Source organism: Panthera uncia, chromosome X, assembly GCF_023721935.1.
Source record: "Panthera uncia isolate 11264 chromosome X, Puncia_PCG_1.0, whole genome shotgun sequence".
In the NCBI taxonomy this organism is placed as follows: Eukaryota; Metazoa; Chordata; class Mammalia; order Carnivora; family Felidae; genus Panthera; species Panthera uncia.
The window spans coordinates 49,980,176-49,993,630 of NC_064817.1; the positions used below are offsets into that span (position 1 = coordinate 49,980,176).

General features: G+C 41.5%; 1 protein-coding gene across 1 annotated transcript in view; it reads left to right on the forward strand.

Moving 5' to 3' along the window:
• The first annotated feature begins 13,171 nt into the window (after positions 1-13,171).
• Positions 13,172-13,455, forward strand: part of MSN (moesin) — a 64,771-nt gene continuing 64,487 nt past the window's right edge. The window contains exon 1 of the mRNA XM_049643896.1: positions 13,172-13,384. Within this exon, the coding sequence (XP_049499853.1) occupies positions 13,373-13,384 (12 nt within the window). The 5' untranslated portion in view covers positions 13,172-13,372. The remainder of the gene's footprint in view (positions 13,385-13,455) is intronic.

Below are 13,455 nucleotides of genomic sequence, written 5' to 3' on the forward strand. Positions count from 1 at the left end.
GTGTTGTTTGTTCTAGCTTCGAGAAGAATGCTGGTGCAATTTTGATTGGGATTGCATTGAATGTGTAGATAGCTTTGGGTAGTATTGACATTTTGACAATATTTATTCTTCCAATCCATGAGCATGGAATGTTTTTCCGTTTCTTTATGTCTTCTTCAATTTCTTTCATAAGCTTTCTATAGTTTTCAGCATACAGATCTTTTACATTTTTGGTTAGATTTATTCCTAGGTATTTTATGTTTCTTGCTGCAACAACAGGGAGAATTGATTGAGAGGTTAAAGAGGTAGGCAGGAACCAGACCACAAAGAGCTTTTAAAGACCATAACAAAGATTCTGTTCTTTGTCATAAGAGCAAAGAGAAGAAACCATTGAAGTCTTTTAAGCTGGAGAGTGACATGATAAGATTTTAATATTGAAAAGATTACTCTGACTGATTTGTGGAGAATAGATTAAAGGAAAGCCAGAAAGGATGTGGGGAGATCAGTTAGGAACCTGCTACAGCTATCCATTCAACTTGGCTGGGACCAAAGTAGCAACAGTGGAGATGGAAAGAAGTGGACAGATTTGAAAACTAGTTAGGAGGCCCTTTGATAGGACTTGGAAGTAGACTTAACTGGCATGGGGTAAGGAAGAAGGAGGTGTTAAGGATGACTCTTAGGTTTCTGAAGGAGAACGGGTTTGATAGGGAAGATAGGAAGGGTTTTTGGAAATGTTGAATTGGAGGCATCTACGAGGTGGAACCTGTTTGCCATATGACCTAATGCTCCAGCCTCATCCAGATCCAACTTGTAGATTTCTAAATTTCTGTGATCTCTTTTGTTCCTTGACTTTGTTGATTCTGTTCCTTCTATTTGGTGCAACACTTTCCTTACTCCTCCCCTCCATTCCCACTTTCCAGGAGGAGGAGGAGCTACAGGAAAGTCTTTAAGGTGTGACTGTGCAGGGTGTGTGTGTGTGTGTGTGTGTGTGTAGAATGAGTATAGTAGCTAAAAGTGTGGGTCCTGCATAGAGCATCTGGGCTGATATCCTGTCATCTTCAGGTGCCAATGGCCTTGAGCAAGCTACTTAATCTCTCTCAGCTTCAACATCCTCATCTATAACATGCTGATAATAATACCTATGATTTGAGGTTGTGAGGATTAAATGAGATAATAATGCATGTCAAGTCCTTAGCAAAGGGCTTGACACATAATAAGAACTCAATAAATATTGACTGTTGTTGAGTGTTTGTGTGGGTGTGTGGTGGGGAACAGATCTGAACAATGAAGACATAAGCCTGACTAGAGAAATTCAGCTGCACTTAAAAAGAAATGCAGTTGTAAGTGAAAGGCGGGTCTTGGCTGTGGATGAGGAGAGAGTGCCAAATATCACTGTCATCAAGTGAGCACCAAACCTAGGCTGGGAGGCCAAACCCTGTGATCTTTCTACTCAGTGATATCTTTCATCGGGAGAAAATGGAGAAAAAGTAGTTGCTAAAATGCAGGGTGTATTACTTCTGCAAGGAGAAGGTTGGAATGTTCAGAATGTGGTCTAAGGGAAGAGATAAGATAGGTTCAGTATATGAGTTGTGTTTAAGGGAGTGGTGGCAGTAGGTTGTAGTTAAAAATATAAAATTATTATTGGATTTAGTGTCTGGAGAACTGGATTCTAATCTGGCTTTTATACTCACTGGATTTGTGGCCTTCAGAAGGGCTCATACCTTTGAGACTTTTTATGAAAAGCCCTACTATATGGTAGGGCTAGTAATCTACCTTGCCACAGCAAGGAGTAAATGAGACAATAAGATATAACACGTGACAAACATACCACCACCACCACTGCAAATAACATATGAGTAAGCTTCCACCCTTGTACATGGCACATAGAAGGTGCTCTAGAAAATGTTCTTGGTTGAAAATCATCATCTGTATATATGAAAGTATGAAAAAGAATATCTGTCATTATAGTCTAATGGGGAGTGTAATAGTTTTCTATGACTATTGTAATAAATCACTATGAACTTAGTAGCTTAAAGCAACACTAATTTATTCTCTTACAGTTCTTGAGGTCAGATGTCTAAAACGGGTTAGCAAGGCTGCATTGCTTCTGTGGACTAGAGGAGAATCCATTTCCTTGTCTTTTCCAGTTTCTTGGTTGTGAATAATCTCTCCATATCAAGGTCAGCTAATTAGTAACCTTAATTCCATCTGCAATCTTAATTCCTCTTTATTATATAATATAACACATCTCCAGGTCCTGGGGATTAGGATGTGGACATCTTTGTTGGGACCATTATTCTGTTATTCTGCCTACTGTAGGAAGGCAGATATTAAGTAAACACATAGATAAAATACATTATTGCAAACGATAGTAACTGCTGTGAAGGAGACAAACTGGGATTGAGAATGAAGTGTTTTTTTTTTTTCTTGAAGGGGGGTAGAGGGCATTCTATTTTATAAAGAATGGTTAAAGAAAGGAGTTATATTTAAGCTGAGATCTAAATGAAGAGAAAGAGCCAGTCATGAAAATAGCCAGAGGAAGAGTGTCCCAGAAAAAGTGTACCAGTCAGAAGGAACAGTATCTGCAGATACCCTAAAGTGGGAAAAGTATGATACTGAACAAGAAGTGGAAGTATCTCTAGTCCAGCCTTGCCTAGGGAGTGGGAGAACTCAGATAGGATCAGAATACCTTCAAGAGGTAAATGAGATGATAAATGGGTAAATATGATGAGGTAGAGTGATTTCATTACTTCCATCTCCATTTTCCATATAATCTATGAGACCAGAGCCTTTAGGAATGAGAAGCAACCCCCCTAGACCATCAGGCAACCCTATGATCTCTAGGGTATACTGTGATGATCCAGCTCCCTAGAAAATGGAAACAACCAGAGTGTGGAGCACCAGAGAACTGGTACACTTACAGCTCTGGGACATAGCCAGTCAGTGGGTGGATCCAGACAGAGGTCCCTTTGCTAAGGAAGCCAGGATTATTTCATTTCTATGACAAACATCATCAATCAGGAAAGCCTGGAGCTGTGCAAGTTTCTGGGAGATGAGAAGAGAATTAAAGCCACAACCTTTGATTTTAGGAGATTTTGTTGGAGATCCGTAACTCATTTTGCAAGGGGAACAAGACCTCCCCAGTTTTCGGATCAGTTGCTAGAAGTATTTTTCCTGGGTCTCAGATCCTGCCCTGAGTCATTGTAGATACTCTGTCCAGGTTTGCTCTCAGCAGAGACACTTAACAGTCAGTCTCTATTTTTATTTTCCTCCCTTCGAATTATTCAGCTTCTGTTTTTAAGAGATGTCTCCACAGCAACAGAAGTATAGGAACTTTTTTTTTAACTAACTGGATTAATCCTTACTGCTCTTGAATCTGGAGACCCAGCAGAAGAACATTCGCATGGGAATCATGAGAGCTAGGTTTTCCCTGAACAAGTTCATTGGCTCCTCTTGGACTTAGTGTTCTTTATAAAATGGGGCATGTAGCATAGCTAAAGGTGTGATATTCTAGGATTCTGATTTCTGTTTTCATCATTTTACAAGGATATGGAAGAGGTGGGTTTAGGCAATGATGAAAGATGAGGCTAGCTCTAAGATTCAGTGTTTCTATGAGTTAAACACAGAGTGCTCTCTCCAGGCTCTCTTTCTTCTCCTAAAAATTCTGACACAGAAAAATTGGCTGGATATCTTTGAGCCCAGTAATCTGGCAGCACATTTGAGGTTTTGTTGATCTGAGTAAAGTAGAGCCAGACCTCTCAGCCTCTAATCCCAAAGCTTTGGAGAAGAGGAGGCTGAGGGGGTTAGGTAGGGATATGTGTGTGAGAGGAAGTAGAGAACAGTTCTTCCTCTCCCCCTGAGGCATTACACCTGCCAGCAACACATGCTCTGGAGCCACTGAGGAGGTCCAGGGACACATGATGTGGCTGGCTCTGAGGGGCATGTCAAATTTGGTGGAGAGCTCTGCATTTTCCTCACTGAGACACATCTGGATATGACCTCTCATCTGCATGTATACACATGGCTGAGTTGATCATAAGCAAAGTGCCTTTGGGGGGATGGGAAGATGAAGAAGGGCTCTAAAAAAATAGTTTGAAACCTGTGTTTCTCACAAACTGAGGGTTGATGGGGGGTGGGAGGGAGGGGAGGGTGGGTGATTGTTATTGAGGAGGGCACCTTTTGGGATGAGCACTGAGTGTTGTATGGAAACCAATTTGACAATAAAAGTCATATATTGAAAAAAAAACCTGTGTTTCTCAGATAAAAGATATTAGAATGTTTTTTGGTCTGAGACTGGAGGTTAAGGAATGAGAAAATGTGTTTCTGAGGTGAATTTACATATCAGCAACTGGAAAATACAATTTAGGCCCATCAACACACATACACTCAAAAGGACACATAAACAAGTATGGGAGCTATAGACAACACCCATATGGACAAACAGAGGCACATTTAAACCCCTGAAGACCTTGGAATTTACATTTCCATCCACATAGCTATGATCATCCATTTACCATATGTAAGCACTTCATGTTTTGCAAAAATGCTTCTCATGTTCAACTTTATATCTCCTTTGACAACAATCCTGGGAAGTATCAATTATTATTACCTCAGTTTTTACAGATGAGAAAACTGGGGGTTGGGGTTAATCAATTGATTTGCCTAAATTTTTTGAACCAGTAAATGACATAACAGAGGCTAAAAATAGGTCTTCTGGTTCCAAATGCAGTGTTCTTTATGGTGTCTTGTCCAAGTGGCACTTTCTTTCCCTCTTACGCACATACAAAAAAAAAAAAATCATGCAGATATCTTGCTGCATATACATATATGCATATGAATAAACCGTCTACAATTCTAGCCATCAGCAGAGGGTATTGGGAAGTATTATTAAGGAGGCCTTCAGTAATGGGGGCAGGAGTCTGCCCAAACCCTTGAGTCATTCTTCCTCTGTTCCTTGTCCATTTACCTACACTTTTTCAGAGCATTGGAAATGGTTTCAATTGGCTTTGCTGAAATGAAGACTTTGATCCCCATATCTCAACACTTAGGATGTGAGGAATGGTAGAAAGAACACAATATTTCCATAATGTTTCTTGCCTGTCTCTTCCACCAGGCAGGGAGCTCTGTGAGAGTAGGGACTTCTGTCTTTTCATGTCTATATCGCTAGAGCCTAGTAGAGTGCATTGTGCATAGTAAGAATATACATACACATTTTCTGAATGAATAAAATGAGTGGCTGGATAATTAATAAAGTCATATGGTTTAATTTCAGGTTCTTACTTATAGTATGATCATGACCAAGTGACATCACTTTTTTGAACCTCAGTTACCTTATCTGTCAAATAAAGATTAATACCTAATGTTCTTAGGAGTAAATGAGATAGTAATTTGAAAGTGACTCTGTTACGCCACCATCTTCTCCATTTTTTCAAGTGGGTAAGAAAAAGAAAACACAAGAAAAATGGGAAATAACAAAAAAAAAGAAAGAGACTGTTTTCACTTGAGGGTTTTTAGCATATTGTTTTTATAGACTCTCAGAGTATAAGAATCTCTTCTTCAACATCCCAGAATGTGAGCTCCTCCAACCTTTGCTCACATATCTCCTATTGTGACTTCAGTACTTATTCAGCGACAGTCTTCAGTTTTAGACAGATATGATAAGAACATTCTTCCTTGAATCTCTTTATATCTTTTTGCCAGCTCTTCTCTTTGGGGCCATATAGAGATCATCTATTCCCTTTTCTTAGGGTGACCACTTTGAAGTCCAAATACATAGACAACATCCCCCTGAATCTTTTCAGAGTCAAACAACCTCAGGTCCTCCAACTGTTTCTCATGAATCCTGGGTCCCAGGCCCTTGAGAGCTAGCTCACTCTCCTATGGATATATCCCAATGTATGTGTCTCCCCTTAGAGTGGGGGGACCACAGCAGTATACACTTCTTCAAATGGGATCTGACCAGGGAAGAAAAAGGCAGAACTCTCTTTCCTTCTGGACCTTAGTCTTTTAGGTTTGAATTAACTCTCCTGGAAACCACAGCTCACTGCTAACATTTATGAAGTTTATTATCAAGTAAAACCTCAGAGGTCTTTTTTTCCAATATTTTATTTTATTTTATTTTATTTTATTTTATTTTATTTTAATTTATTTTATTTTATATACAGTGTTATATTAGTTTCAGGTGTGCAATATAGTGATTCAACAATTCCATACATTGCTTCACAGGTCTTTTTAGCCATGCTTCTGCTACGTCACATTTCCTCATCTTTTCCTCCTGAGGTTGACTATTTGAACTCTACCACAAACCTTACATTTGTTCTACTTTTAAGCTTTACCATTATTTGTTCTCATCATAAACCTTTGGATTCTAATTCTATTACTTACATTCTCTCCCAGATTCTTCTTTTCATTTTTTTTTGTTCTCTTCTTCCCCTTTTCTTTTTCCTTCTAGTCATGTTTCTCTTTTTTTAAACAATTTTATATGATTAGAAAGTAATTCAGGCTCACTAAAAAAAATAAATAATATAGAAATATATATACATTCTTAAAGAATTCTCTCTTTCTTCTCTAATCTCAGTTCTCTTTCTGGAGATAACAACTGATATGAGTTTTCTATGCATATTTCTCCTTTTCTGGGGACTTACAAACATATGTGTAAACACATGGATATTTTAATTCATGAATAGTATCATATTATTCATATTGTTCTTTAACCTCACAGTATAGTCATAGTAGTTCTTTTCATGCTAGTTTATGGTTTTAAAATGCTGAACAGCATCCTGTTAAACGAATATACCATTATATATATATATATATATATATATATATATATATGATTAGCCCCCTAGTGAGGGATATTAAGGTTGTTTCCTTTAATTATCATAGTATCACAGTTCTTGTTAATTCCTCCTCATGCACAGTAGAGTGTTTACCTAAGGTAGACTGGTGGCAGAGCTGGCGCGCACACACACACACACACACACACACACACACACACATCTCACACACAAAAGGAAAAGAGAGTGTGTTGTAAGTGGGGGAAGGAGTAATGGGGTAGGAATAGGAGACTGTGTTCCATTAGTTTTGTCTCCTAACAGAAGAATTTGAGACAGTGTAAGTGGAAACTTGGGACCTTCCAAATCTGGACATAATACAACTTGATAGGCCAACAGTGCTGGACATGAGAATGGTAGATCCCTCTCTTCCTCTGGCTTAGCTGAGCAATTTGTCCTGAGCTCCAAAGATATGCCTGGAAGTGTGCTGAGCTCCTTCTGCATGGATCACAAAATTTTATCACTTTTCAGGAACAACTACAGCCAGCCTGGAATGGAGGAAAAGAAAAAAAAAAGGCAGCAGTTGACAAGACAAAGCAAGATGTGTGTGTGGTGGGGGGATACATGAGCACTGCAGACCTTGGGCACTGCAGGAGCTGGGGATAAGCAGAGAGCACAAGGAGGGCAGGAGAGATCAAGGGAGGGATTTGTACAGAGATAAGAATGAGCATGCTCTACTGTGTACATGTAGTGGGAATAGCCTGGCTCCAGGGGAAGGGCTGTGCTGGGGAGCTGTGGGAGAAAGAGAAGGCTACAAAGGTTAAGTGTGCATGTTGGGCACAGGAGGTCACCTGACGACTCTATGCACAGGTGATGGCTTCACTTCTAAAGATCACCATGATGCCTGTGATCCACAGATCCTAGATGGCCATGTGGAAGATAGCGTAGGTGGGGCATCCTGAGGGCAGGGAGACCAGGGAGCCACTGAAGGTTGACCTAGGGCACTGAATGTGAAGATGACAGGGAGAGAAGCCATGAAAGACAGACAAAAATCAGGGTCTGGTGGCTGGATGGTAGGAGTTGGGCAGAGGGGAGATAAAGATGATGACAGTGTGCACATAAAGGACGGTGCAAACAGCAAAACCACCAACAGACACAGAGCCAACAGGAAGGAGAGCTTCTGGAGAGAAAGAGGATCAATATCCCTTGTAGAGCCTCATATAGAACCAGGCACCTGGTCACTGCTGAAGGCATAGATGGAGTGGACAAATAGTTTCCTTCTAGGGGTATTTAGTTTGTGAACTGTGGGTCGTTCATGGAGGTTGCCATATGTTCAGCAGGCTATTTGACCACATATGGTCTCTGGTCACTGGGGGTAAGACTGGGAGCTAGTGACTCTACTGGGAGACCCTTTCTGCAGGGCTAATTTCGTATTCCAAGAGGACACTGGCTCAAACTGAACTGATATTAGCTGGCTGTGAGAAGCTCTTAAAAAGTTTCCAGGCTTTTGGGGGGAAAGGCCAGAGAAAAACTTGCTGTGGTCCTTTGATATGGTTAATAATAAATATTCCCAGGCACTTGATCTTGGCAAGATGCTGTATCATCACTGTTTATTATTGCCCACCTGCTATCTCAAGCTGTCTAGTCTGTCCACTGAAGTGCAGGGGTGAGATGAATCTTAAAATACATCTCCCTCCTCAAGTTTGCCTGGTCACAGGTCAGCTTGTGGAAAGGTTGTGGGAAGAATGTGGACTTTGGACTCACAAAACATGTGCCCAGATCCTTGTCCCATGATCAACAAACTGTGTGACTTTTGGATAAGTTGCTTCACTTCTCAAAGCTTCAAACTCTTCATTTGAACTTCTAAAGTTCCTTACTAGATATTGAAGTGCCCTCCCCACTGCTCAGCACTTGATAGGTACCTCATTAATGTTATCATGTCCCCTTTCACCTAGGTGCCTCATTAATGTTATTGTGTCCCCTTTCACCCAAATCCTAGCTTTTGCTTCCAAGAAGTGGGTAGAAGTTTAAGGATGATTAAAAGCAGTATTTCTCGACTGTGGAAGTTTGTATTCTCAGCCATATTGTACCAGAAGGACCTATTTTCTTTGGGGAGACAGGAGTATATTCTTTTGCTTATTCTGTATTTGTTTAAAGGGTACAGCTAGCCTAGTGCTTAGGCTACTGACTCAGCAGAAGGAAGAGAGAGAGAGAGAAGGCTCCAGAGTTTGTGGCCTCAAGCTAATGTTTGCTGTTGTCTCTGTCATATTTCTCTTCTATGAATAGGGGAGAAGATCAGCTTCAGAGGCTTGGTTAATTCCTTCCCTAACAATCAGCCAAGAGCAATTGTGCTGAGTGAAACAGAAAAGATCTAATTTAGATGTAAAGAAGGACTTTCCAACAGTGATGAAAATGAAAAGCAGCCCTCAGAATGTTCTAAGTGATGTGATGGGGATCTTTCAACTATCCAATAAATGGGAGGGAGTTGCTTCTTTATTCAAAATATCACTGGATTCAGGACTCTTTCCTACCCAGTTCCTCTCTGGTATTGTCTCTCCTGCACTATTGTGTCCTCTGAAGGAGAAATACCATTTAGAGTGTAGGCTTCTTTATTGAAGTGAGTTTAAGTCTTGGGTAGGAGGTGATTGAAAGTCCAATCTCATTTTTCTCTTTAGCTTGGCATAGGCTTTCACACAAATCTGCATTATGCAATTCCTGCTTTCAGTTTCCTTGACTTTAGTATCCAGACTTGCCGCTACTCCAGAATGGTCTCGGCCTCTCAGGAATGCTGAGCCTTTCCATCTGGACCCCTTTCTGGCCCTAAGCCTCAGTTAAATTTTTCCCTTTGAATCTTTTATCCCTTGATTCCAGTTTCCCTGGAGTCCAGTTTCCTTGGACTCCAGCTCCAGAAATTTTCTGTGCCACCTTCTGTTCATACTAGCCCTTACCTACCTGTACTGTTTGAAAAATACTTCCCTATTCCTCACTGAACCTTTTGAATTCAGCTTTTCTGAAAATTCAAGTGTCTTTATACCTTTTACTTTCCTCACCCAGGGTAACCAATATGTTAGCCCTTATTCACATGTCTTCTCTCTGCAAACAGTGGCATATGTCTCATCATATCTAAACCTAAGTGTGGAGATTACTCTGATCCCAGGAAGATTGAACTAACTCTCAATTCACATGGGATCATTACAGGGAATGGGGTGGGGGAGATCAGAAGTTCTGACCATATAGGTAAAAAGTGTTTTACAAAGAGGTAAGAAACAAAGGTGTGTTTCTCTGACCATCTTGAAGAACAAGAGAGCACCTCAGCTGCCTCTACTTTGCTTTGGAGATGGGGGGATAGCTGAGATGGGTCCCTTCTAGACATAGGGTTTTGAATGTAACCTTCAAGTATGTCCAGATGCTTGACCATAATCGCCATACCCAGCTTCTGTCTGGTGAAGGTGGAGGGGTGTGGTTGGGACTACTTCCCTTGTTCTAGCTTTCAAAATTTCTTGCTTGTATTATCACAACAGCTTAACTGAGCTCTTTGTCCTCCCTATTATCCCTGAATCTGTCCTCTATGCTTGTTGCCCAATCTTGGGTAAGTTCTTTCCTCTTTTTGATCCTCAGTTTCCTCAACATGCATTGGGGCTGAACTAAACAGTTTCTGATCATCTATGCTTTCCTCCCTTTCCCATCCTTCTCCTCCTTAGTTTCTCCACTCTCTGACCTTCCTTTTTCCATTTAGACTCCTGTGCCCCTTTTCCCTTTTAATAGTGTGTTCAGCTGCTTGACATTCCCCAACCAGATTTCTCTTGTGTATTACAGGGAGTGTTGACATGGGACATGGGGAATGACACACAGGGGGTTTCCACTCTCCAGAATGGATAATGAAAGTTGAAGTCTCCAATCAACTTCCCCTCCTTTTGGCACTTAGCCTAGTTCAAGGCCCTAGTGGGCTTTAGGAGGACATAAATGAGTGAGTCAGTGAGTTCCTTGAACTTCTGGGGGAAAAGAGGCATGGTAATGTCAAGGAATGTGATTGGCCATTATTGCTATCCTTGCTACTAAGGCTTTCTGGGAAGTGCTGCTCTTCCTTGGAGGGTCAACTGCTCAGCTCAAGGAAATAGTTTGGGTAGATAACTTTTTTTTTCAATTCTTTAATACATCTAAAATACTTTTATTTTTTAAATTTTATTTTAAATTCCAGTATAGTTAATGCACAGTGTTCTATTACTTTCAGGTATACAATATAGTGATTCAACAATTCCATACATCACCCAGTGCTTCTCACAAGTGCACTCTTTAATCCTCATCACTTGTTTAACCCATTTCCTCCATCCCCCTTCTCTCTGGTAACTATCAGTGTGTTCTCTATAGTTATGAGTCTGTTTCATGGTATGACTCTTTTTTTCACATATGATCATTTGTTTGTTTCTTAAATTCCACATATGCATGAAATTATATGGTATTTGACTTTCTCTGACTGACTTATTTCACTTAGCATTATACTTTCTAACTCCATCCATGTCATTGCAAATGGCAAGATTTAATTCCCTCTTATGAATGAATAATGTTCCATTGTGTATATATATATCACATCCTTTTTAACCATTCATCTATTGATGGACATGGGCTGCTTCCATAATTTGGCTATTGTAAATAATGCTGCTATAAATATAAGGGTGCATGTATCCCTTTGAATTAGTGTTTTTGTATTTTTTTTTTTTTTTTGGTAAACATACAGTAGTGCAATTACTGGATCATAGGGTAGTTGTATTTTTAACTTTTTGAGGAAGCTTCATACTGTTTTCAAGAGTAGCTGCACGTTTGCATTCCCACCCCCAGTGCAAGAAGTTTCCTTTTTCTCCACATCTTCACCAACACTTGTTGTTTATTGTGCTTTTCATTTAGCCAATTTCTGACAGGTGTGAGGTGATATCTCCTTGTAGTTTTGATTTGCACTTCCCTGATGATGAGTTGGGCAGGGAACTTTGTATACCCTAGCACACATCAATGAATCTTGACAGCAGTGAGAGAAACTGAGGCACACTGATTCATTAACATTGGTGAGTTGGGAAAGCAGAGGAGCAGGGAATAGGACTGCTGATTCCTGAATGAAAATGCAAGGCCAGTCTTTATACAACCCTGCTAGATTCATCTATTGTCCTAGGGAATCTACTTCTTTTCTCATCCTTTTATAATGTCAGAGTGGGAAAGGAACTTGGAAGCCCAGAACCCAGTCATTTCTTGTTCCAGAAGAGAAAACTCAAGCTCAGATGGGGAAGGGAGTTACACAAGCCCATATAGTGGTCACAGAGTGAATTAATGGCAAAGCTACAACTAGAGGCCAAGTGTCCTGACTACCCCTCTCAAATATCCATTCCACTGTTCCAAGTTGGCTCATCATCCTTGAGGTATGTGATGCCCTCCTTTGTAAAAGATACTCAGACTATACTTTCACATGGTTGCCTGTGGATAGGAGAAAAAATAATTATGATCAGTCACTTTCAAAGTAAAACTCAGACTTATCCAGATAACAGCTGTAGTCTTGAACTCTGTTGTCCTGGGATTCTGTGGCCTTAAGAAGTAGAATGAGTGCTGGCAGACAGACACATCTCAAAGGAGTGGACTGGGGGTGCATCCAACTTGAGCAATGATAGCCTTATTAGAAAGTAAACACATAAATCATGAATATGTTGGGGGAGAGGATGAAGCATCAAGGCATTGATCTGAAGAAGGTGAAGGCTGTGATTTGAAGGAAGGAAAATGAGTAGGGGACAGATATAGAAAAGAAGCCCAGTTCTGTTGAAAATGAGGATTGAACAAGAATGGGGAGGAAATATGATGGGAAAAGGGATATAGAAACCTACAGAAGAGAATGAATGAAGTGTAGGAGGAGCTGAGGTAGGGTAGCCAAGAGAAGAGAAGTTTGGGGGGGGGGTGGCATGTAATCTTCAGACCTCTAAGGAATTATTAAGGACAGTAGATGATTTGTGTGGCCACAGGGAGCAAAGCTGAGATCCACAGGAGAAAAGGAGTTTGGCTACACACAAGGACTTTCTGAGAATCAGAGCTGTCCTCAGAGGGCACAGACAGTTTTGGTAGGTAGTAAGCTCCCCATTAGTGGACACTTACTGTCAAGGGCTCTAATCCTCTGCCAAGATTCAGCCCAGGGCCAGTCTCTGCTTGGGGGTGGGGCCAGATGGCCTGGATTCAAAGAGGTAGGGGCTGTGAAAGGGACGGGAGAAAGAGTGGGGCTGGGTCAGGGGTAGGAATCCCCTTTGGAGCTCCCAGGCCCAGCCTGAGCCCCACGTGGCTGCTGTGACCAGGCTGGGTTGGGCTGGGCTGGGCGGGGCCAGCGGCCGGCAAGAAGGCGGGCGCGAGGGCGGGGAGCAGCACGGAAGCCCGGCCACAGAAAGAAGCGGGCGACGCGACAGGGGCGGCTCTTTCCTGGGTGGGGTTTCTGAAGTCGTGGCCCGTTAGCAGGAAGCCGAGCAGTTGCCCTGACGCTAGCGAGGGACCCAATCCGAAACCCCAGTCCCGAGTCCGTGCTGTGTGTACTGTGTGCTCAGCGCTGCCCGACAGCTCCTAGCCGAACTTCCATCAACTCTGCCACTTTTGCAGCCACCATGCCTAAGACGGTGAGTCCTGAGGATGTACGCTGCCACCTTGGGGGCTCTAGCTGACTCTAGTAGCCCCTTGCTGGTGGCTA